The following is a 24,976-nucleotide window of genomic DNA, read 5'->3' as shown; positions in this document are numbered from 1 at the left end:
TACCCTGCCTGACTGGTGTCTCGGCCAGTCAATCCTGCAAGTGGTATAGGGTGGCCACAAGGGTGCCAGTTTCTAAGAGGGTGCAGACTTTCACTTTGCCATAAATAGGGGCACCGGCCATGATGCTTGCCTAGACCGCCACATTGGCTAGGACCAGCCCTACGTCCAGTGAATACCCGGTTGGATGGGTGCCCCATCCAATGAATGTCCTGCCTTATTAGCAATTATGGTTGGATGTCCTGAAAAGAGTATGATACAATCCTGGAATAACTTACTGTGCTCCATGAAGACTATCCCAGTGCTAAATAACTTTTATCATATGTTAAACGTATTTCACATGGCAAAATTTTTAAAAATCACCATCAGCATCTACTTTTTTCTTTTCGTATTTGACATCATAAATTTTACCTCGCGATGTGTGATGAGGCCCTGCTGTGCTCTGGACTCCTGCCATCCTGTAATCATCGCCACCCGCTTCCAGTTAAGATACGTCAGAGAGACATGTGGGCCGTGTGGGAATCTCTGCTCGTTGGAGAGCTCCTGCTTTTGTGGCGTGGTGTCATTATCATTTTCTGATAAAGGCAACAGTATTGACGTGGCACTTATTAATTTAGGCATTTTGCTATTTTTCACCACGATATGAAACAAGGAGCATAGCTGAACGTTCAGTGCAGGATCCCAGTGAGATTATGCTGGGAAACACGGGGCGCAAGGCTGGGCTGTTGATGTTTAATATGCTGGGCCGGAATATTGCTCAAAATACAAGTATATGTCCATTTGGTGTCCGTGTTTTACTGTGTACATTTTTCATTCCATGTTTTATTCCTTCGGGTAAGTTTGCACAATGAGAACCCATCCCATAATATCCCCGGGGCATATGGAGACGGACGTAGGACACAGACACACCCAGTGGCTCCGTGCCGAGTCACACAGCATCCAGCAGGTAGCATCCAGGCGCCGTCTTCGGTGACAGACGAAGCAGATCGTGAAGGTCGGCCACGCTGCAGAGAGGCAGTGAGATGAGAGCTGTCAGTGTCAGTGATAGCCAGAACGCCACCATCTCACCCATCCCTGCTGTAGCTTCAGCTTGCGCTTTGAGCAAAGCAATACCCCTTCGACAGAACATCCCAGAAACCTCAGACTCCACCAACATGGTCTGGTATACACGAGTGCCAGCAGTGTCCGTTGATGGAGGTATTCAAGGTTCTTATAGCAGGAAACCAAACACATTTTTAAACTGTATAATGATCCCCTCATGGATTTAACATCTACCCCCTGCAGCACCACACACACATAAACCATACAAACTCAGATCGAAGGACGATTCTTAGGCTTTCACGTTCTGTTCTGTACGGGTGAAAGCAACAGGGTGGGTTTTATTTTTTCAGACTAAGAAAGTGATGAGTTTTCATGGTTTCTGTGAGTAACAACAGCTATAATCTGTTTTATGGAAATACAGCCACATACAATATGATTGTGAATTACAGCAAAAGTCTGCATAAATCATAAAAAATACCCAGAGGTTTTGCTAGAACACGTGTTATTCGTATTTTTACGAATATTCGCTACGAAATGGAAGAGCGCAAAACGTGTTGCTCTTCTCTTACGGGTAGTACGGTAGCGAATTCCACTGCGTTTTTAAAGGAAGTCTCCGGCAATTAGTGGAGTGAGTAAAGAGTCGGACGGTGCGCGTCCTCCCAATGACACGCTAAGATAAGTCCTGCTCTCGTCTGTGGCGATTCCTCTGCCATCTGCGACTGTTACAAACATGGGATTTGAGCTGGATCGCTTCAAGGGTGCGGTGGACCCAGATTTTAAATGCAACTTGTGCAACAAAGTTTTGGAGGATCCGCTGACTACTCCGTGCGGTCACGTCTTCTGCGCCGCCTGCGTGCTGCCTTGGGTCGTTCAGCAGAGCAGCTGCCCCGTCAAGTGCCAAAGGATCTCCACCAAGGAGCTGAACCACGTCCTGCCGCTGCGGAACCTCATTCTCAAGCTGGACATAAAGTGTGACAACCATGCCAGGGGCTGCGAGAAAGTGGTGAAGCTGCAACATCTTGCGGAGCACGCCGAGATGTGCGATTACTCGCCCGCTAAGTGCAGGAATAAGGGATGCAGCGAAGTGCTGAACCTAAAGGACATGGACTCCCACATGCGGGAGAGCTGCGACTACAGAGCCGTGGGCATCTGCGAGAAGGGCTGCGGCTTGATGCTGACCCACAGGGAACAGCGATCGGACGGCCACTGCTGCCTCAAAGCGCTTAAAGTCAGCAACGGGGCGCTTCAGGCCAAAGTGCTGAGTCTGGACAAGGAGGTGAAGAAGCAGGCGCTGAGGTCCAGCAAGAGGGAGAAGGCGCTAGTGGCACAGCTCTCCGCCGTGCACAACGAACTGCAGATGACAGCGCTCAAGTACCAGAAGAAGTTCACCGAGTACAGTGCCAGGATCGCCTCCCTCACCAAGAGCCTGTCTCCCCCCTATAAGGTGAGAGGGAGCCCCAGCCATTAAAGATGGATGTTTAGCACCCCCTTTTAAACCCGGCGTTAAAGTAAAAAAAAATCGCATTTAAACTTTTTAAAAAATTTATTGACAGTGTACTTAGCACACTGGAAACCCCGAGTCGCCCCCCGCCACGATTTTTTCTCTTTTAAAGATGCTTACTAAGTAACCTCAACGCGGACTTTTTCTTTAACCAGACTTGAAGTCTCCTGTGGTCGTTACTTAAGTTGTTTAATGGGATTTCCAATGCTGGAAGGTTCTGGAAGGGCTGTTGGGTGGTCAGGAGATTTTTTTTCCTGTTTCTCCTCCACTCCTCATCTTTTCTGGAGGCATGTCTGTCAGCTGCAGTTTGGGCCAGCTGGCACTTTTGGGGAGGGGGGGGGGAGGGGTGGGCCAAATATTTACCGCTCCTCTGCACACACCAGCACCCGGACTCTATTCACCTTTCCTCACCAAAACTCTGCCACTTTCTCACACTCATGTGACGCTACATCACCATCTTACCCCACTTTGACATTTAACTATGCATCACCATAAGATATTACTCCTATACAAAATTAAATACAAGAATAAAATGGGGCTAGACGGGAACGTTTTATTTAATATATAAATACACCGTCTGAGCAGATTCTGATCTGATAGACTGCTGTTCTCCAAAGTCTGGCCGGAATGTCCCAGAAGACTATAATGACATTTCAGTGTGTGATTCACGTCATGTTCTGTTCTTCCCTCCATCGTTCTGTTGTTTGCACATTTAGAGCATTTAGTCTGTTTTGTTGCAGTGGGCTGAAAGTGAGGCAGCAAATATTCTAGTAATAATCACCTAGGGAGCCATTGGTAGAAACGTCCTCAAGCTCAGGAGCTTTACACAGACTACAATGGGGTATGTGTGTGTTTCTGTGAAACTCAGTGTAGCCTCATTCTCCTGCTGAGCGAAGCTTTAGCTGTATGTGATGAAGCGGATTTCTGTGACACCATAAATGGTTACTGGAAAGCATCTGCGTGACTGTTACTGGACTGTGGCTGTGAACTTGAGGACAGAAGGGACCCCCGGCGCCGTTAGGGTATCTGGGTAACTTTTTAACTCTTAGAAGTAACTCTTTAACACGCCGATGAATTAAAGTAATAGCAGGCAGGACCTGCTGCCTTAATGTCTCCCAGGATGCAATGCTTCACTTGAGCTGCTGAACGAGAGCGGCTTGAAGTTCTACCTTAATGGCGGGGAGCGTCTCTGAGAATCCCTGACCGGTTTATCACATTTGCTGTTTACCCGCACACACACACACCCTCCCCTCAGATAATTCTCATGGAAACCATCCCCTGTCACAAGATACGGCACAAAGTCTCCTTTCATCACAAACGTACCTCGCCAGTGAAGGGTTCTGTTTTGAGCTCTGCTCTCATTTAGATGTTTAAACCTGATTATTTAGGAACAGCTGTGTGGGTTGGTTTATGTGAATCCTTTGTCTGCAGGGTCCTCGTCTTTGTAAGATACAGGTGATAGACTGACATGTATGATAGTTATCTTCTGGTAGTTACCATCTACCATACTGTTTTAGGCTGTTTTTCTGTTGCATATTTAATTGTCCTTTGGCTCTTTATTCATTATGCACTGTTATACCGGTAATGGCCCAGTGGGTGAGCACTCCACTGCACTTGTTGTATATAGCCAGTAAAACTTGTTGAATCCCGAATCTCGTGACCACACTGTAGCCAGCAAGCGGAACAATTACCCTGCTTGCTATGCATTTCGTACTGAACTCGGTGGTTTCTCAGAGAGACCTTATTTAAATGGTTTGGCTGAATGACCATTTGACCCATAACAGGACAAGCTGCGTTTCAGTCTAATTAGGGTGGGGCACATTTTCCAAAATGAAACGTGGTGTACGGAAGAACGTAGCAGTCCTTATACATGTCTTTGTTTTCCTGGAAAGCATTTATGAGGGAATGATTTCTTAAATTAGCCTGTAAAGAAAGGAGTCAACAGCCAAAAAAATAATCGTTATGTAGATGGTGTATTTGCCTAGTGGGAGGAGTTTTCAAGGTTTTTTTTTTTTTCTTTTTCAAATTTAGTCAAGCAGTATGAATAGGATTTGTTTGGTGGGACCTTTAGTGAGCATGTGGCAGAGTCAGATTGAAAGATACAAGTGGAATTAACGCTTAGAGACAGGCGAGCCACCGGCCACCACGGGGTCCTGATGCGGTTAAACGCAGGTCCCCCACACTCAGGGCAGCCGGGTCATGTGTGAATATACGCTTGGGCGGTTATGTCCTTCTGCACTCCTGCCCACGTGTCAAAAACAGTTAAAGCCGCCATTGAATTGGTGTCACGTTCCCTCATCACCATCGCTGCTGGAAGCAGGGTATTGTGGGTATGAGAAAGCTCCTAGCCTCAGTTTCATTGCCTTGTGTCACTTGTTATCACCGAAGGGTGTGACTGACCGTGATATGAGGGGCCCCATTTTGTTGCCTGATATTCATTGGTTGCTTATTACTTCACTTTTAAAAATCTGTATTTTATTGGCTAGTGAGATCTGCAGTATTCGTTTCACCCTCCGCCAACTTGGCATGCTGCAAACATTTCCTTAAAATATCTTCTATGTTGTTGTGAAACAGCGAATCATTTTTGTTTTCAACTTGCGATTGAAGAGGACAGAGACGTTTGAAGATGTTGGGTCTCGAATTTAAGCTGCACGTTTCAAAAGGACCAAAGCAAACAAAATGTTTCGCTGTGCCTTCAGAGATGATTACAGTACGGATACAGATGAGTAACAAAGAAATGAGTGTGTGCTACACAGGAAAGGCTTAAGATACAAAGTTACTTCTTGGAATAGTTTACACAAAGTAGCTACGTTATTTAAGGGGCTCTCCCCCATGTCAGACTCCAGCTGGTATTCTGGTCCCTAACTGGGGATAAAAAGCAGGATGGATCTCTGTTTCCAGTTTCCACCAGAACTATATATTTGTTATTTCATTCCCGATGTTGTCTGTTGGTGCTCTAACAGGCAGCGACGGCCTCTACACTCAGTCAGATGAGCTGGCCAGCATGCACTTCAGCATACCACTGATGCCATTTTTATATATAGTCATGGTACAGTATGACTTACATAGAGTGACAGCTGACATGCCCCCCCCCCACATAGGGAGAATGGAGACAGACCGCTTACAGCAGCCTCTTCTGCGGCCTTTGCTGCTCCCTGCTTTCCTGCCAGCCTCACGCCAGCCGTCTGCGCCGTGCTCTTCTCTGCTGTGATTGGCTGTGAGCGCAGGGCATCCCCTCTGACCCCGTCACAGTATTGCTGCCCCTGCCCCTCTTACCATTTGCCCTCTTTCTGTTTGCAGGTGGGAGAAACCATCAGCATCAAAGCCGTCCTGCATCGGGAGTCGGGGTCCCTGGGATTCAATATCGTCGGCGGTGGCAGACCCTGTGGGGTAGGTGAACGGTGTGAACGTGCTCAGCAACGGCTTTGTAATCTCCATCAGAGAGGGTTAGGGTCACTGCCAGCGGGGTTAGGGTTATTCTCGTATGGTTGGGTTAGGGCAGTGGTATTCAAACTGTGGGGCACACCCCCCAGGTGGGAAATGAAGGAATCGTTGAGGGCGAGGGAGTGCCGGTCAGAGGGAAAAGAAAAACAGGGAAAGAGGTTTGAGGTGGGGGTTGACCTGTTTTGAAATGTCAAACTTTAAAAATATTAAAAATAATATGAGGACATTATGTGCCTGTGCATATTATATGATACATTAAAATAATTGAAATGACAGGTGCCAGGTCAGTGTGTGTGTGCGTGTGTGTGCGCGTGTGTGTGTGTGTGCGTGTGTGTGTGTGGGTGGGACGGATCAGAACTGATATATCAGCCCTGGGGGGGATGTGTCAAAAAACAAGTCTGAACACCACTGGGTTAGGGTTATTCTCCTAGGCGTGTGTAAGGGCAGGGGTGTCCCAAGTCCAGCTCCCAACCAATTACAGCCCACAGTTTGTCTCTTTGACTGTATTATATTCGAACCGCCAAATGAAAATGTATAACAAAGCTGAACTAATGTGCTCATTAATGAAATCAGCAGACGTGCAGGATCGCACGCGCTTCTCTAATATTACTTTTTTACAAGCTGTCAGTGAGTAACATTAATGACTTATTATGGCTTTAGTACAGAAGCTATGTGAAGTGGATAGTGAGGGTCGTCACTTGTGGAAATTTGATTGTTTTTTTCACCAAAAGAATTGTTTGTCTGATCTGCCAAGAGATTGTCGCAGTCATGAAAGAATTTAAGGTGAAACAACGTTACGAAACTTAGCATGCAGTGTTATCCGAGATTCTCCGACAGCCAATGAGTTGGCAAAGTGAAACAACTCGAAACTCTTCTAACCTCGTAGCGATGAGCCAAGGAGTCAGAAGAAAAATGATGTAGCAAAACTAATCGCTGAACATGCAAAACCCTTATGCGAGGGTGTGTTTATTAGCGATTGTGTGACGGAGACGGCTGGAAACATCTGCCCCGAAAAGAAGCAAGAGTTTACAAATGTTTTCCTCGCTTGTAACACTATTACACGGAGATCTGAGCAAATGTCTTCAGACATCAGAAGACAAGTGAGGGGAAGAGGGTGTGACTTTTATTTGGCCTGTGATGAAAGCAGGAAGTGCTCAGGTGTTAATTTTTCTGAGCGGAATTGATGATAACATGAAAATGACAGAGGGACTAATTAACCTCAAAAATCTTAAGGGCCACATAAGAGTCGTGGATTTATTTCAGTGCGTATCTTCTGCTATTCGGGGGGGGGATACTGTTAACATCCGCAGCTTGATTCACCAAGTCCTGTGCGCAATGCGATCACGTTGTGACACCGGTGATGAAGACCAGTAATTTAATTTCCGCAGAAGCCCAGTACCACTGCCAGCTTCGACAGCTTCTTTCTGATATAGAGGCTGAGTCTGGAGGTGTAATTTACCACAGTGACGTTAGATGGCTCAGCCTGGGGACTGCACTGCACGTGTTTTCCTCAAACAGAGAGGGCACTTTTTGGCTGAAAATGGTCAAGTACGGTGAGAACCTGCCTGGCTGGCAGAGTTGGCAATTTTTGTAGACATGGCTAAGCGTCTGAATGTGATAAATGTCGGCATGCAATGGAAGGATGTAGCAGTGAGTCAGCTATACGCACTTGGGCATGTGGCTCGGCAGGCTAAGCCTCTGTGCCTGTGATCGGAAGGTGGCTAGTTGGAGCCCAGCCTCCGTAACTCACAGGTCTGTGGGCCCTTGAGCACGGCCCCTAACCCCCAGCTCCATGGCTGCCATGGAATCACCTCTCAGAATATGAGCCCAGAGCCTCCCATTTCCATGCACTGTGAGAAGTAATGTATTATCTACAGAACGTAGGTGGGCAGGTTAGAAACATGCAGCACCTCTCATCACCCTCTGCTGAGTTTAATGGGCGTTTTAAAGGTTTCATTGCGCTCCGTAAGCTGCCTCTATCGCCTCTCTTCTCTATGAATCCCAGTAATGCTCCATATCAGCTGTCGCTGGAGCTGATTGACCTGCTGCCACAACAAGCTGCGCAGCCGACATCAGCATCTCTCTCTATCTGACTTTTCTCAGCAGCTGGATAAAGAGAAATTGGAGCAATTGGAGGAGGCGGGACCAAGATATCTGATTCTTTGGCCCCGCCTCCTCTAGTTGCTTGGACCCTCCTCCTCTACCACCTGAATGGTTAACTCTCTGAACCAATCATTTTTCCTTCTGCCCTCAGAACATTTTTGTGTAAGTATAATTCCCATGAGCCTTGAGAGCGTTTGGGTTGTTTGCTCCTCACACCACGTGAGCTGTGTTCTTATTTGTGTTCATATTTTCTTCACTATTAGTTTCTAAATGTTGTGCCTTAGAAAATATAATGTAAATAAGTACAAAATGCAATGATTTGCAAATTATATAAACTTATATTTAATTGAAAATAGAACAAAGCATATCAAATTTGTATTGAAGTCATCTTCAAATTTCTTTGTTACTGCAGACACTTCAGTTTTAAATAGTGAGTACAATTCGAAAATGATGAAATGTTATTCTCAAAAGGTTGGGTTATGGTTGTTCTCATGGGGTTGTGTTAGGGTTATTCTCATAGGGTTGGGTTATGGTTGTTCTCATGGGGTTGTGTTAGGGTTATTCTCATAGGGTTGGGTTATGGTTGTTCTCATGGGGTTGTGTTAGGGTTATTCTCAGAGTGTTGTGTTAGGGTTATTCTCAGAGTGTTGGGTTATGGTTATTCTCAGAGTGTTGGGTTATGGTTATTCTCAGAGTGTTGGGTTATGGTTATTCTCATGGGGTTGTGTTAGGGTTATTCTCATAGGGTTGGGTTATGGTCATTCTCATAGCCTAATCAGAGCAATGTTCTCGCCAGACCTGTACCCAGTCTTATATATAGACAGCATAAATCAAGACTTTATTGTCCTGGCACTTAGCTTTGGCTTAGTGGATTTGGTTTTTTCAGATTAAAGGCTATAATTATCTTCTATGGTGTTGAATTAAAGATTACAACTCTGGCCACAGCCCATCCCAGTGCCTTGGAGGGAGCTCCTTGGTATCAGCAGGGATCTGTGTGAAGCCGATGTTTTCTTGGTGTTACTTTCCCTGTGAGAAGCCGCCCCTTTTCCCGCTTCTCCCAGTGAGAGCTGCGTACCTCAGTAACTGACCGAACCCCAAACCTTGTGAGGCTGAAGGGACTTCTGACTTTGATGCTTTGCAGTACCTAGGTTCAGAAACGGTGCACGGAGGCATGAGATGTCCTCCAATCACAATCAGCCGATCATCTCACGTCCTTCTAAAATTCATCTGCGGTGTTTACCTCATTGGGAGGGAGCGACCGCTGGGGTGTCGGGGTGTAATTTGCCGTTTTCTCCTTTGACACAGGCAGAGGCACATGAAACTTTTACAAGAGCAAAACTACCAAATAACCACAGCTTTTTAAGCTTATAAATTTTAATTCCTGTCGTTGTGGATTTGCGATCATTCCAGTTCTTTTTACAGACTTGTTTACCAGGTTGGATCTGCAGATCTGATATTTTTGGGGGGTTCTTTCTAGCATTTCATGACTTTGTAAGCAGATGTTCCTCCTGACATAAAAGCAAAGAGAATTATCAGAATTACAGAGAGTGACACTGGGTGGCTGCCGCCCTGCTTTCTGCTGATCGGCTGGACCGGGTGTCGGACAAGTTGTCGGCAGCCTTTAAGGCCCTCGCCAGACCATGTTGTGACATTCCTGATGCACTGAAGGCATGTTTGGAAAAGAGCCGTGTTTTAGGGGTCGGGGTGGAGGGGGGGATGCCAGCTGAGAGGGCCCCGGTAGGGCAGGCCGGCTGGAGGGAGTGAGTTCTGGGACTGGAGGGTGCTGAGAGGGCCCCGGTAGGGCAGGCCGGCTGGAGAGAGTGAGTTCTGGGACTGGAGGGTGCTGAGAGGGCCCCGTTAGGGCAGGCCGGCTGGAGAGAGTGAGTTCTGGGACTGGAGGGTGCTGAGAGGGCCCCGGTAGGGCAGGCCGGCTGGAGAGAGTGAGTTCTGGGACTGGAGGGTGCTGAGAGGGCCCCGGTAGGGCAGGCCGGCTGGAGAGAGTGAGTTCTGGGACTGGAGGGTGACAGACATGCAACAATTGTGCCCCTCCCCCTCCCCCACGTCTGGCTGAGGTTAGCCGCTCGGCCATGTCCTTCCTGGAGACCTGACAAATGCTTCGCCTGGCAGTGAAGCTACATTAACTGTATTTAATGTGCACCTGTGGCCGACCCGCCGTGATTTTTAGGTGCTGAGCCGCTCCAATCAGGAGATGAAGACGGCGTCATCATTCATGTGCAGAAGCGCCGAGTGGGGCCGTGCTGTTCCACTCGTTCACGGTCCCGTCAGACACGTCTAGGCTTGTTCCGCTGAGCTCTGTGTTTTTAAGCGATTGTTCTAATTTTTAAAATCTCATTGGCTTCCTTCTCCCGTGTAGGAGGAGGGCGGCTCCAGCGAGGGCATCTTCGTGTCCAAGATTGTGGAAAATGGCCCCGTGGACAAAGATGGAGGACTTCAGATCCACGACCGGATCATGGAGGTACAGAGGCAGTCATTTCTGGCTTGCGCCCCATTAGGTGGGGGTCGCGCCATAAATTTGCAGTTACAACCAAAACCCTCTGTCAGCTTTGCCGTCACCCTCTGAGGAATGTTTCTGGCAGAGATGTTTGTTTATTGAAGGAATTAAATCTGGTTATACTGCTCAGCTAAATGAGTGCCTTAGTTTTGCTTGAGACAGGAAATGAGGTCACAGGTCTCTCGGCAAACTGCATTACTCCCAATTAAAGCATCCGCCCCTTGTTGTTTGACTTCAGCTGTTTTCATATTGTAGCTGTTTCAGAAACTGGGCCCTGTGCACCACTGCAGCCTGTCAAATGGCTTCTGAGGTGCACGAAGCTATTTTAGTAATTCCGAGTCTTAATGAATTGGCTGTCTGAATATGTCACGCTTGTTAAGGTGGAACCACACTGTCGTTAAATGCCAGGGATGTCGCTTACGTCGGCGTTCAGGATGAATCGGGGACAGGCCAGCAGTGAAAATGCTGCAGCACGCGGCACGGATTTCTTCCCTCTGGTTTCCATTGAATGTTCTTCTAAAAATATCTATGAGTGAGGTAACGGTCAGGAACGGATGGGCTTGAAGGGTGAATGTAAATAAAATAATAACAGTCCTGTGCGCCATTAATAATTAGCTGTGAGGAGTCGTATATCGTATGTCGTTTATGTGGTCAGTGGGCCAGTGTGCTGGTTCAGCGAGTCCGAGCTGTGTGTGTGGGATGGGGGGGGGTGTACCGTGGTTTAGGCGAATCGGGGTCTCTGAGCGTGACCCTGTACCCAGCTGGTATCCCTGCCAGGTTGTCGCCTGCCTCGTCCCCAGTGCTGTTAGGTTCGACTCCACGTTGCCGTGGTTACAGGCTTGCTTCAGTTCCAGCAAAGGCTCTGTAGCCTCGACTCATGGAGACTCACGCACCAGGGGCATCCGATCCGAGAGGGATGCGGAGTATTGGGCCAGCCTTGGTCCCGGAAACGTTTGACCTCATATAGTCAATAGTTTATTATACTATTATACTAGTTTATTATACTATTATACTAGTTTATTATAAAGCCAGAATTGAGTGTTAAGTTGAAGATCATTATAAGAAAGAACTTGAAGTTGTGTGTGTTTGCATGTATGTATGTATGTATGTGTGTGTGTGTGTGTGTGTGTGTGTGTGTGTGTGTGTGTGTGTGTGTGTGTGTGTGTGTGTGTGTTTGTGAGAGAGAGAGCCCTGTTGTGCTGCATATCTCAACCCCCCCACCCCACCCCACCCCACCCCACAATCCTGTACAAGAAAGTAGATGGAAAGAATTCTCCAAAAAGATTACCTTTTCCATTTGCTGTCCAAATGAAGAATAAAGGTTTGTTAAGGGAGGGGCTATGACCCCCGAACTAAAATATTTATTCAGTTCTGCTGGTTGCCTGGGTGGCCGGGCAGTTCCTAACCGCTCTACTTAAGGAATAATTTTCAATAAAAAAAAAAGGTATGAAAAAGTGTGACTCAGTGTGCCATGCAGCCACCGGCAATTTGCCTGCGGCGTCTTCCTGTCTGTTTCTGGTTTCAGGCGGAAAGTGTAGCGAGGGGGGGGGGGGGGCTTCTCAAGTCGATGCCCCCGGCTTGTCCCTGTGTTCTGTACTGTGTTCAGTCAGCAGGTTCTCCAGACCTGCTGGCCTTTTCTGTCACATTCCCGGCGTTGGGAGGCTTCCTAAGTCCCGAGGGAGGGGACCAGACCATGTGTCTGCATAGGTGCCATGCCTCATCGAGTGAGGTCAAGTAGGAGAAAGTGCTGTGTATCAGATGGTCAGCGTGCCGCCCTCCTGCCTGTGATTGGTTAATTTCTGCTGCATGCTTTACTTCATACAGTCCCTGCTTTGCAAATGAGTCACGTATGTATAACAAGAAACTGACGAAGGATCAGATCTGGTACTGCAGGTGTGGGAGATTCGGATCACACACAAACCGTTGTCATAGCCTTTAGCAAGACCGTAACCTATCTTTTAATAGATTAGGTTTCTCCAAAGTTCATGCTTTACAGATAACATATAAAAGCTGGAAAACCAGAAAGCAAAAAGGAATCTTCAAAAGTTCCTTTGGAGGAACTTGTCTTGAGTGTGTTTCTGGGCTGAAAGGGTCCTGCAGGGCTGTTCTGCGTCAGCACAGGCCTACATACAGACCCGTACACTACCTCAGCAGAACAGAACCACAGGGTTCTGGCTGCTTCACTTCTGCGGTGTTGCGATTTGGGCTAAATCGATGAGTGAGGGAATGAATGGCTCTTTGTCCTCTAGAGAGAGTCCCTCATTAAACCCAAGGAGGCGTTTGGATTTCCACTCACCGAAAACCTGATGATTTTTTTTTTCTTCAGAGCTCGAAATCCTTGGGCGTGTTTACACATACGCTCTGGGTGACCTTCGCGTGTGGAATCAAAGGAAAGTTTATTTTACCTCAGGCTCTGCGTGTTTGTTTTTAAAGAAGAACAGCTGTACTAATGTAGGGATCTACAAAATCAACTTCTTTGGGAGCCTTAACTGTTCGGCTACTTAACGTTTCACCGGTGCTGCCATTTATCACAGACAACAGAGAGCATTTAAGTGATTTTCGTACTGTGGGGTGTGGGGGGTACAAGGCTGGTGGATGCCACATATAAACACACAAAAAATGCAATTTAAAGACATCAGCTGGCCTAACTGCACCTCACTGTAACCATTCAGAAAACCCCACTGCCACACGCAGAGAACTGGCGCACTTACGGGATTCGAACCCCCAACCTTTCAGGTATGAGTGACGAGCACTACCCCCCCCACGTAGGTCAGAATAACCACTCCCCCATAGCCTGACACCTGTGCTTCTGCCATGGTGACAGAGCTGAGCATCAGTGATGAGGCTGCGGTGGGTTTTTCCGTCTCGACAAACCGATGAAACCGATGTAACATTCGCCTTGCGATGCCTGAGCGGTTACCTTTCCTTAACAGCTGTTTTAATACACAAATGGAGAGTTAAGCGCCATAGGGACTCCCATGTTTGATTCGTAACATAACATCAGCAAACGTAACCTATCATTAAAGTTCACTCTGCTGAGATGTTAACCACTATAATTTTATGTCAGGACGTCCTCTGTGTACAGCTAGCGGCAGACGATTGACGAAAAGATGATTTCCTTAGTATCGCCGATTTAATGCTGAGGCAAAGCGAAGGAACAGCGTGATCTGGGGCCTGAGAGTGAAGGGGTGAAGAAAGGGAGCAGGAGGAGCACGGAAGGGAAAAGGAGGCTGAGGATTAGAAGTAGCTACATGTTACGAGAATGACGGAAGCGGTTTATGATGCCATTAGCAAGCTGCTGAAAATATTGACCATAATACTTAATTAGGTTCCTTTTATTAGGTTAATTATTGCTCGTTTCCCGGGGGTAAGAGTGGAAGATGTTATAAATCGCAGGAACTTTTTAGTCTTATAATGGCGTCTATTCAGAAATTAAGACCGCGTGATCGACAAATTCACAGTGACTGAAATCAGACCAACACTAATCTGTAGACCGACTGCAATGAATTCTGGCATGTACACTGTGTAAAAGCTAAAAAAAAAAATTTTAAAATTAAAACACAAATGGAGAAAGGTGTGTCGAGAGATGTAAAATGAACAAGTTTAAGGAATGCCTGTCACCTTGATTGTTTAGATATAAATCTAACACAGCGCCGCTGCTCGTGAGAGAAGGCCAGGGTGTCACCCCAGGCCGTCTGGAGAGTCAGGACAGTCACCGGGAAATGATGCCGTTGTTGTGAAATCTTGGTAAATCCCGGCAAACTGCCAAGACGGGGCAGCTTGCATGCTGAAGTAAAGGTTAGTGCACCATGTATCTGTGACTGCAGTTCCCAAGGCCGCAACCTCATCCTACCGCAAGTACGGGACTCCCAGCGTGCCGGCCTAGCGGCCCAAACCCCCGGCCCCCCAGCTGGAGGCTGTGGATGGGCGCTGATAGTGGGAGGGAAGGAGGCAGGCTACGGGCTTGCATGTTGACAAGCGCTAATTCCTTTTGAAGTGAGCCTAGCTGCGTCGCCCCTCACCGCCGCCTCCTCCTTGAGGGGCCCCTGAATAATGATCTGCTGCGTTCTTTTATTATGTGGATTGCTGCCCCCCCCCCCGCCAGCTTTTCTTCTTAGATTCGTCGGACAAGGATTCCTGCTAAAATAAGATGCGTTTCCAAATAAGCAGCTTCATCACACTAGGCCGTCTCTAGGCTTCTCTATGGTGCAACATGCTGGTGTTGGGGTCGGGCTGGACCCCGATGGCGGCTCATTAGAGCGTCAGAGTGTCTTTTACGCGGTGGCTAGCAGGACACACGCTCCTGCCTGTGTCCCCTGCTGGGTTTCACCTTCTGCCTCATCCAAGCGGTTGGCTTTGCTTTTTGTTGTTCTCAGGTGCTGCCGGAAGGGATCTCTGTGTCCCGTTCTGAGATCCCGTGCCGACCCCTATTCCCCATTTTATTACGTGTCACCGGGCACGCTGCTTCCGGCCGCTCATGTGACTCTGCTTCCCAGCTCTGCAAGGACAGATTTGGCAGCGATTCCTGCACGAGGATCACATGCTGATGAAATCGCCGGTGGGGGAAATTGGCCCATTGTGAGCGGCTTTATTGGATTTCATCCTGCATGCAGGATGGCCTCCTTGGGCTTGGCCGCACGGAACATTCCGGAATCACTTGGGCGACATGGACTCGAGCGGGTGAGCTGGATTTCAGTAGCGGTGACTTTGTCGGGGGGTGTCACAGCCTCGCCTTAGCCCCCACGTGTGACGCATTCTCATTGACACCCCATCGTCAAAGCCTGTCGCAGACAGGTACCGTCCAGTGAGGCGATCGGGCCACAGACTCTCAGGTTTCATGCCCCCTGTGTCCCCTTAATTAACTCTCTCAATTAAGCACTAATAGGCTGATTAACGGACCCTTGGCTGTGATATATAATGACCTGCCGTTTCCTGGCCCCTCCTTCCCCCACCCGCCTCGGTAATGTATCCAGCCATTAATCACTTCGCCACCCCCCACCCCGGTATGACGGCGCAGTCCCACCCACCGCCGCCACGCTCAGTCTCAGGCAGGCCACGAATTCCCAGGCTATCGCTGTCTTTTGTTTATTTATTATTAATAAGAGACGCAGTTTATAGATGTGAAATCAATTACAGGAGGCAAGAGCATGCAGTACAATCTTGGTATTATGAATTAGCTAATTACGTCAAGGTGTAGCCTTTTAATTGTGCAGGGGCCACTTGTTTGCTGAAAGGTCGTTTGTCGCAAAGCTATATATATTTATAGACATACATACATACACACGCACACACACACACACACACACACGCGCACGCGCCCCTCTGTGTATATGTGTATGTACTGAGAGAGAGTTTATGCATGTGGTTTTGTAACAGTTATTACATGTTTTTATTAGTGCGCTATTTGTGGAACTGACTTCCCTGTGATTAAAGTAGGAACTTAAGTTAATTTCATTGGGATTTTTATGAAGATATTACACGTGTGCGACAAACTGAGGCACATCCGGCTTTAATTAGCTCGTTGCTGCTAATTTGCCTGGAGTCTGTGGTTGCAGTCATTTCCTTTTGGGGTCACCTTTAAGCAAATCTGGCCAGGAAGCATCTTGTTTAGTGATATTTTATGGAGTGTAACAGACTGTCCTGGTTGCTGTACTTCTGCTGTTGTTGCCTGCAGCTCAGCATTAGGAGGGGAAATGGCTCCTTTTGGCCCGTCAGCATGCGTCGGCACATGCAGGCCGGGGCAGCTTCTGCAGAGTAGAAGCTGAGGACATGCAAACTCCTCTCACAGTGACAGCAGCATTTGCTTCCTCAACCCTGGATGCATGAGGCTGCAGTCATGCAAACTGATTCACGTCACTGTCCTAAAATTCCACTTTAATCTCCCAGTCTGATGGTCATTCCCTTAAACATGGGTTACGGTCGGGCAGCCCAGTGGACATCAGGCAGTGTGTGTATTTTAATCCGCAGTTTAAAAAGGTTGTGCAAACATGTTCCCGTTAACATTATGACTCAGGGTACAGCTGACTCAAAGGATAAGATTGGCCGACAAGGGTGAGACCACCAGCTGGGGGGTTGTGGGGGGGGAGGTCACTGTGAGAATGGCAGTGAAGATGCTTTAACCCACTGACTAGAGTGCCCCCCCACCCCCCCCCCCCCCCCCCCCCGTCATGATTAAGGCCCTTGGTTCTGCCACGTTCTCCTCCGTCTTGCTGTGGAATCGGGGTGCTGTGATGTTCCGGCAGGGAATGTGCTTCCAGCATTTTTGACGGAATAGCTTGGCTGCGATCCTCGCCAACATCGAGGAGGAATTATTCCCACAATCCTCTGCTTCTCTTGCCGGCTACCTAATTAATCTGAGTGGATTAACCCCTTCTGTCCCAGCCAGTCATTTAAGTGGGGCTGGCTGGAGTTATTGCTGTCATGAGCAACCAGGAAATGGTTTAGCCCCAAGGCTTGTTGTCTTCAGTGTGAAGCAGTACACAATAAATCCAGTTTTTAGCCGGAACATTGGTCAGAGTCTTAAAGATCTTTAAAAAAGTAATAGCAACCGCTATATATTATACGTTTATTAGAAGGCATTTAGTCCCATGTCATTTCATTCAGAAAGCAGCTCGGTCATTAGTGTGCTTTATTAGCAGCTGATAATGTGCTTTTTGGTTACGCTGTAGGATTTTTGTTACTGCTCTCGACATTTTGGACGCATTTTTGGGATGAGGAGCACACTACCCTCAGCTGCGACAGTGGAATGGAGATCAGATATATGCGAAGCACTCATGGAGACTCATGCAGCCAGCGGAGCGAAAACAAATCATGAAACCTGATAGGCCGAGCTCTGGCTTCCCGCGAATTGCCCCGAACCGCCGGCCTCGTCACCGCCTTGGTCCACTGCTGGGAGCTTCAAAGGGGGCCCGCATCGGCCCGCTGAGGTGAGGCCAATATAGCTGAACAGCCTGCCGGGCTGCGGCTTGTTTGATTGGCCGAGCCGCTGCGGGCCACCAGGCTGCGGCTTGTTTGATTGGCCGAGCCGCTGCCGGGCTGCGGCTCGTTTGATTGGCTCAGCTGCTGCGGGCTGCAGTGCTGCAGCTCCTTTGATTGGCCGAGCCGCTGTTGGCTGCCGGGCTGCGGCTCCTTTGATTGGCCGGGCCGCTGCGGGCTGCCACGTGACCGCCACCTTCAGTGAGCCAGACAATGTTGACATGCTTTTCAGGGAAAGCTGATCAAAGTGGATGGCATCTGGAAGATATGAGGGCTAGTTAACGGAATTAATTCTCACTAAGGCTATTGTGCTGGGGTTGCTACCTTCCCTGCTGTAAAAATGTCAGCTTGGCTGTATCTCCGGGGTAACAGAAGCTGATTGTTCAGACCCCTGAAGTTGCTTCAAAAAATTTCACCATTAGCCACCGAACTGTGACGACATACCAAGCTGACCTACTCAAAGACTGTAATGGTGCCTGAAATGTTACCCTCTTATATACTAAATTTACAATTTATTTGTCTAACAGATGCTTTTGTCCAAAGTAACCTACAGTTCAGAGAGCAGGTTCAGTCCCTGAAGCCGTTGGGCTTAAGGGCCACGTCCAGCGGTGAAATCACTCTGCCTACCCAGGGATTTCAACCAGCTGTATAATATTCACACACACACCCTTGTGTAACAGTATAGTCAATTTGCTTGATCTCTGTTAAGAACCAGGTAAAGCCAATATCAATAGCAGTGTGTATATTACTAACCTGGCTGACGACAAGCCGTCAGTCAGTTTGGCAAAGTTGCCAATGCCTCCGCACTGCACGGAAAGGGCAGCGTTCACACACTCTAGCAGCCCCCTGGACCACGGGGTCACCGGTGACGCTGGAAGCTTCCGGGAGCGGGGCCGACCTCCGCGGCCGAGCGCGTCACGTGTCGGGCCTGACAGGCAACATTAAATAAACCTCCTCACATCTGCGGCCGGCGTCAGGTTACCGAACCGACTGGCCGGACAACAGCTGCTCCTTTATGGAGTGTTTAGGGACCCCCTGCCCCCCTCCCATGCTCCTGTCCTCCCTCAGGTGCCTCACAATGTCACCGTCATTCCAGTGTCACCCGGTCTGATGCCTGCATCAGACTACAGTCAGACTAATGTGTGTGTACCAGACTGTATCACCACACTCAGGGGTGGAGGCCGGGGGCAGGAACCCATGACCTCTGAGTGTGAGCAGCACGGACCCCACACACCTGCCCGAGCGGCACTGGGAGGTAACAGCAGGGCTCGGGCGGTTTCCCCTGTGACTGCACCCTCCCTGTCTCACACCCGAACCTGGGACCCTGAAAAGGTGGGGGTGGGTCACAGTCACCAAGGCCTGCTGCGCTATATCAGGCCAGCAGCTGCTCTCTCGCTACCAAGGCATGCTGGGATGCCGGCCTTTGCTTTGGGGCTCGACCCGCCGAACACAAAGCCTGTATTTTCGGTCCTCAGTCCCCCTTTCAGCTCAGACAGGAGTTTATTTAACGTTTTTTTTTTTTCTTCAATGGAAAAGAAAAAGTGAATGAATAAGTGCTTCCTGACTGTGTGCTGACCCCCCCCCCCGCCCCCCCCCCCCGACTTCCCAGTGAAACAATGGTGCCGTGGAGCTGAGCACGGCCCCCACACGTGACCTGGTGTCTCTCGCGCTGCGGCAGCTGGCTGGAGTCCCCAGTGTCGTGTGCCCGTCCCCCAAATTCCCTGACAGGGGGCAGTGTAACCTGAGCCCCCCCACAGCTGTCCCACCCAAACATCCAGACGCGTTTTTATCTGATTCAGGAGGCCCGTGGAGACGGCTGGCCTGCTCCGGACCCAGGCAGTGTCTGAGGCGTCGGCGGAGGGGCCCGATTCTGCCCTCCTCGGGTTTAAAGAGGAGCGATGAGGAGGCTTTACAAAGAGGCGAATGTATTTTTTATCAGCATATTTCCATAGTTGGATTAATCCTTTTACGTATATTATGCTAATTCATTCTGTTAAATTACTTTCAGTTCCAATAAATCTGAATATTTTTGCCCCAGCGGAATATTTTCGGAGCTCCTTGCTTTGTGTGAAGCCACGGAAATGTGAAGCACATGTTCGCCTGCGTCCGCGACTGCGAGGTATGCGGGGGGGGGGATGGGCCCCCTGTCGCCCGGCTTCACCTCGGCGCCCGTATGCTCTGGGATCGCGGCCCCCCGGACACACCCTCCCCTCCCAGGCCGACACGCCAAAACCCCCCGTCCTCCGAAAAACACACGCCTCTTTCATCTGGGGAAAACGGATCGTGCTGCAGTCGGCAATGCCATCCGTAGGGAATGTTCCGGGCGGCCGATAATTCCACATTCCAGGAATTTTCTCAGCTTTTCTTTTTTTTTTTCATTCCCTGGTACTTCTAGAGAACAGCGAGGTTTCCTCGACCTTACCGGCAGCAGGCTTATGATTTTGTGTATTTCTTTATTTAAATTCTCATTTGCTCTATAACCGCAGACATCAGACATGAATTTGTCTCAAAGCAATTGTAAGGCTTTGTTGTTACCTGTTCGTAGCGACTGTTGTTAGAAACCAGTGTTTTCCTGTGTTACGGTGCCTTCCCCAATATACCTATGGAGGATTGGCCTGCTGGGACCCTAGCTGTCATCCATTTGCATGTCAGACCCGTGATCACATGACCTCGTTAGCCTGACTTCACCGCCCCCTCTGCGATGTTTGGCTGCGTCTCAGAGGTCAAGCAGCGGCCGGCTATCTGGCTGTGGTGCTTTAACGCAAAGCAAACCCAGCCAATGCTCTTTCTGTTGGAATATCTTCAGAGGGACACCCATCGCCGGCTGACTGATGGCGTCCACACGTCCCGTGACCCCCCTCGGGACGTTTGCTCCCAAGCACTATCAGTCACGCAGCCGTGGGCTTCAGTCAATATTTATACAAGCCTGTATATCTTCTGAGGGCCAGCAGGCCTCCTGTCCAAAGAGCTGCTTAGGTCTGACCCCTCTCTGACCCCACTGTCAGGAGCTGGAAGAAGGATGTGATACCGGGTGCTGACAGCGGGGGGCGCCATCCTCGAATCTGCTGTCCGCCCTCCCCCTTTCTCCAATAAACCCACAGTGTGCCATGCTGGACAGAAGAGCTTAAAAGCTGAAAAGTTCATATACCTGAGGCCGGTTTAGCTCCACCCACTTACGATGCTCCCATTGTGGTAACCGGTTTGAAATCATTCTCTTGTGATGTCATCTAAGAGATTGAAAAAATTTGGAATGATTTTTATTAAGTTTATCTACAATTAAAATAAATGTCTGTTTTAATAATCAATTTTTAAATGGTTTCTTTTTTACAATCAGCAGTTTCCAAACCCGAAAGAAATCATAGAGTAGACTGGCATGAACAGTAATGTGCAGCTGAATGAAATGTAAAGCGCAGAAGGCAGATTCACTCGCCTGTAAAACCAGCGTGCTGGACTGAACAGTAGGTGGTACGTGCAGACAGCGAGCCTGAGAGGTGCCACCGAGAATTCTGCAGCCTGCGTGGGGGCCAGGCTGGCCTGGGGGAGTGACATACAAACACATCACCAAGTGAAGGCTGTCTTCCGGGTCCCAGTTTTGAAGAATCCTTTCCATCTTTCCCGAGTGACCCATCTCATCCCAGGGTCGCTTTCAAACCACGTGTATATCGTCAGAAAAATAACAGGATGTGATAGTGGGGCTGCAGTGTCAGTAACAGAAAGCCACCCGGCACCTGGGCTTTGATAAGGTCCCCCGTCGAGCACAGCATCGCCCCCTGCTGTTCCTCTCCTGCCCCCCCCTGCTGAGGTTTGGGGCGTGACTGCGGTCTGTGTGCCTACACTTCAGTAATTGCTTAACTCAGATTTATAAGGGAACTCTCCCTAAATCTTTTTATTAGATTTTTTTTTTCTCATCACCAGGGGGTTTCGTACACACCCAACGGAAACCGTATTACAGTACAGAGAAGAGAAGCAGCTCTTTGTTTCATGAAAAATGTCACCGTCTGATGTCAGGCTTTGTTTTGGAAGTCTGTGGAGAGTAGGGAGTCAGTGTCACCTGTGTTTTTGCTGATTTCCCTATTAGCGTTGATGTGAATCCTTGCGTGGGGGCCCTGCACGCTCGGAGACCAGATCTGCTGCGTTTTTAGTTCTGCATTTACACATAAATTTAAAAATAACAAAACATTTGCTGTGTATTAAGCATTTGCATACTGGGAGGTGAATCAAACTCTCCGAAGTCCGTGAGTTTCCTCAGATTATCAGATCTACATTTCACGTGGCGCGTGTTTCAGTAACTGAGTGTGAACTCTCTCAGCAGATAAGCTGAATGAGCCTTATTCTCTGGCATTACCATAGCGGATTAGCATGTTTACCGTGTTCATTTGTGAAATAAGCCCTACTGCTTTCCTATTCTGACCGACTCCTCCGGATCCTGAGATTTCACAATGAAATGCTCTGAAACAGGACACTTCACTTTTTACGTAACGGCTCCACTTAAGCTCTCATATTCCTGATCTCCTTCTGCAGCTGTGAGTTTAGGGAGTTCAGTGTTGCTAAAACCGTGTTTCCGGACTGCAACGTGTGTATTGACAGAGAAGTTTCTCAGAGTCTTTCCTATTTTCCTCTGAATTGTTGGTGTCATGCAGAGATTTGTTTGCGTGATTGTGAAAAGACCGTGAAACTGTATTACCCTACCTGTTACAAAGACCATACTTCATTAAATATATTTAATTAGGTGCAGATTACTGCCCTGATAACGCATTTTGAAGGTTTCAGTGAGGTGTTCTTCAGAGCTTCTGAATGTGGTTCTTCTCAGAGAGCAGATGTTTCTGCAGGATGGTGTGCGAACATTGAGATTTTTCCCCAGACGCAGATTCTAGCCCACTAATGAAGGCAGAGATGCGTTGCGCTAAAGGCTGTATTGCAATTTGACCTACACTACAACAACAACAACAAATTTATTTTTGTATAGCGCATTATCACAACATTACATCGTCTCAAAGAGCTTTACAGCATCTGCACCCAAAGCCCCCAGTGAGCAAGCCAAAGGCGACAGTGGCAAGGAAAAACTCCCAAGAAGGAAGAAACCTTGGGAGGGACCAGACTCAAAGGGGGAGCCCATCCTCCAGGGGCCGGCAGAGAGAGTCAAATAGGAGAGATGGTTAAGTGCCAGAGATGGTTAAGTGCCAAGTCACACTGTCCCAATCATAAGATTTGAGAAATAACTGGAGAGCAGGGAGGGTGACAAGCCAGTCTTCTTCCAATCGCCAAATCACTAGTGCGCTGCGCTGTTGTGAACAGTTATACTTGTGTGCTGGTGTGTCTGTGTCGCTCAGCAATCACTCAGTCAAAATGCTAGGAGATACATAGTGTAGAATGTTGCATTTATTGTCTTCCCACCCTGTGATATATTCAGCTGTTGAATCGAGAAACTGAAACAGGAAAAAAACAAACATTTAACAAAGTATCCATTTATCAAGTCCTTGTTATATCTGTGCTGCTCCAAACATCCCGTAAACGTATTTGGAAAAATCTCAAGCTACAAAGTCACTTTTGTAACCATTTTCTCTTCTAACGTTAGTATCTGTACGATTTCTCCTTTTTTTAGTCTTATGATGTACGAATAAACTTAAGTGGTAAGTGAATTTGATGCTCTGTGTTTTTTAGGCCTGTTGTTTCGGTGGATTATTTACTGTGAGGTATTAATAGTGCTACAGTGATATACAACAAAAACACGTGGAATGTGCACTTTCTTCGCTCAAATAAAAAAAAAAGTAGATCGATCATATTTCTTGCGGTTTGCGTCGCTGTGACGTGTCTGGGGGGAGCACGTCAGGCTTCGGTCATATGTCCACGGCTGCACTCTACTTAGTGATTATAAATCAGCCTTGTACGGGGTCATTGGGAGCCGGGAGCCGGGAACAGACTCCTGCTGGGGCCCCTGATTGGCTGCTCTGTCTTGCAGGACAGGAGCGCTCTCGAATTAGCGGCCACACCGGCATCTCTGATCCCATGCCCTCCGTGGCCTCTTTCAGAAGCCAGGTTGCTTTACCTTTCACAGCTGACTGATCCTACCCCCTTGCTGACCCCCCCCCCCCACACACACACACACACACACACACACACACACCACGCTTAGCTGGGAGCAGGGAGCCACGTGACTCTCTAACTCAATTAGCCTCTTTTTGTTTGGGGGCCGCTGTTTATATCTTCCGAAAGTGCCCCCTCCCTGTAACAGCGCATTCCTGAGATTTAGCTCTAGCGGCAGTGTAGTGGCGTCCCAGCTGGAAGCCGGACAGCGCTGAGATTAGACTTCGGCATGATGGCGATACTCCCCGTGGGGAATCACGTCAAAGGTGTTTCGCTGAGGACACCCCCGCGTTCGGGTGCTAGGCTGGCATGAGCTAACGTCTGGGCACATGCTGTAAACCCGGCAAGAGACCCGCAGCCAGTCAGTGATGGGGGCCGCTGCTGTTACCGAGGGCGACAGGCCGCTAGATTAACACATCTCAGCATGTTTCCAGTACGAAGCAGAGATTGGCCCCGGGGAGCCACTTTCAGGGGCATTTGTACCGAGCATCAGTGCTAAACCTCTTTCTTCTCCTCTCCTGGCAACAGCACTGACCTGCACTCCTCCCCACTGCACTCTGTCCCTCTGCTGTCCTCTCCTCCAGTCTCCTCACATATGGAATCCTCTCCATAAGTCTGCTCTCCTCTCCTCTGCCCTCCTTGCTCTTGCCTCCACTATCCTCTCATGTGATCATCATTCCTCTCATCTTCTATCCTTCCTTATGCTTCCTTCTGCCTCTTCTCCTCTACTCTTCTCTCTTCTCCTGCTCTATCCTCCTCTTCTCCTTTCCTCCTCTATCCTCTTCTGCTCTCCTGGCGTCTGCTCTCCTCATTTCCATCTGCATTCGGCCAGCGATCCAAGCTGCCATATTTATTTATGGAGCACTTTATATTTTCTCAGGACTCCAGCTTAACTTTGAAGTTCCACCCAGAAGGTAAATGGTCAGCCTGCAAATCAGCAAGCAGGAAAGATGAAGCCACATTTAACCATTTCCTCGTCCTCTCCAGCTGTAGCATCAGCACGTGGATGGCGCTCATGTTGATTACATGTTGAGATTGACCCTTTATAGTGACTGTAAGAAAAGGTTTTCGAGAGCGGAGACTCAGATGGGAAGTAAGGACGTGGCCTCCCTCTTTGGACAATGATTGGATGTTGTGCTTAAACATGTAGCATCAAAGTTTTGCATAAAAACCTCAATGCACATTTCTGTCCAGTCATTATGCTGTAATTTCGTGCATAATTGCATACAGTGAATAGCTGTGTTACATCATTGTGAAACTACACAGAATACGTTTCTGTGGTGTGTGTTTAGGATTTATCCGCCGTAATCTAGATGTAT

General features: G+C 48.5%; 1 protein-coding gene across 2 annotated transcripts in view; it reads left to right on the top strand.

Annotated features, from left to right (window-relative positions):
* Positions 1-1,648: 1,648 nt before the first annotated feature.
* pdzrn3b (PDZ domain containing RING finger 3b) overlaps positions 1,649-24,976 on the top strand; it is a 74,857-nt gene continuing 51,529 nt past the window's right edge. For both annotated transcript variants that reach the window (XM_049023059.1, XM_049023058.1), the window contains exons 1-3: positions 1,649-2,482; positions 5,840-5,929; positions 10,461-10,562. In XM_049023059.1, coding sequence (XP_048879016.1) covers positions 1,769-2,482; positions 5,840-5,929; positions 10,461-10,562 — 906 coding nt within the window. In that variant the 5' untranslated portion in view covers positions 1,649-1,768. The remainder of the gene's footprint in view (positions 2,483-5,839; positions 5,930-10,460; positions 10,563-24,976) is intronic.

Source organism: Brienomyrus brachyistius, chromosome 8 (genome assembly GCF_023856365.1).
Source record: "Brienomyrus brachyistius isolate T26 chromosome 8, BBRACH_0.4, whole genome shotgun sequence".
NCBI lineage: Eukaryota > Metazoa > Chordata > Actinopteri > Osteoglossiformes > Mormyridae > Brienomyrus > Brienomyrus brachyistius.
Note: the sequence above shows the minus strand (reverse complement) of the source record. Positions and strands in the feature narration are given on the sequence as shown.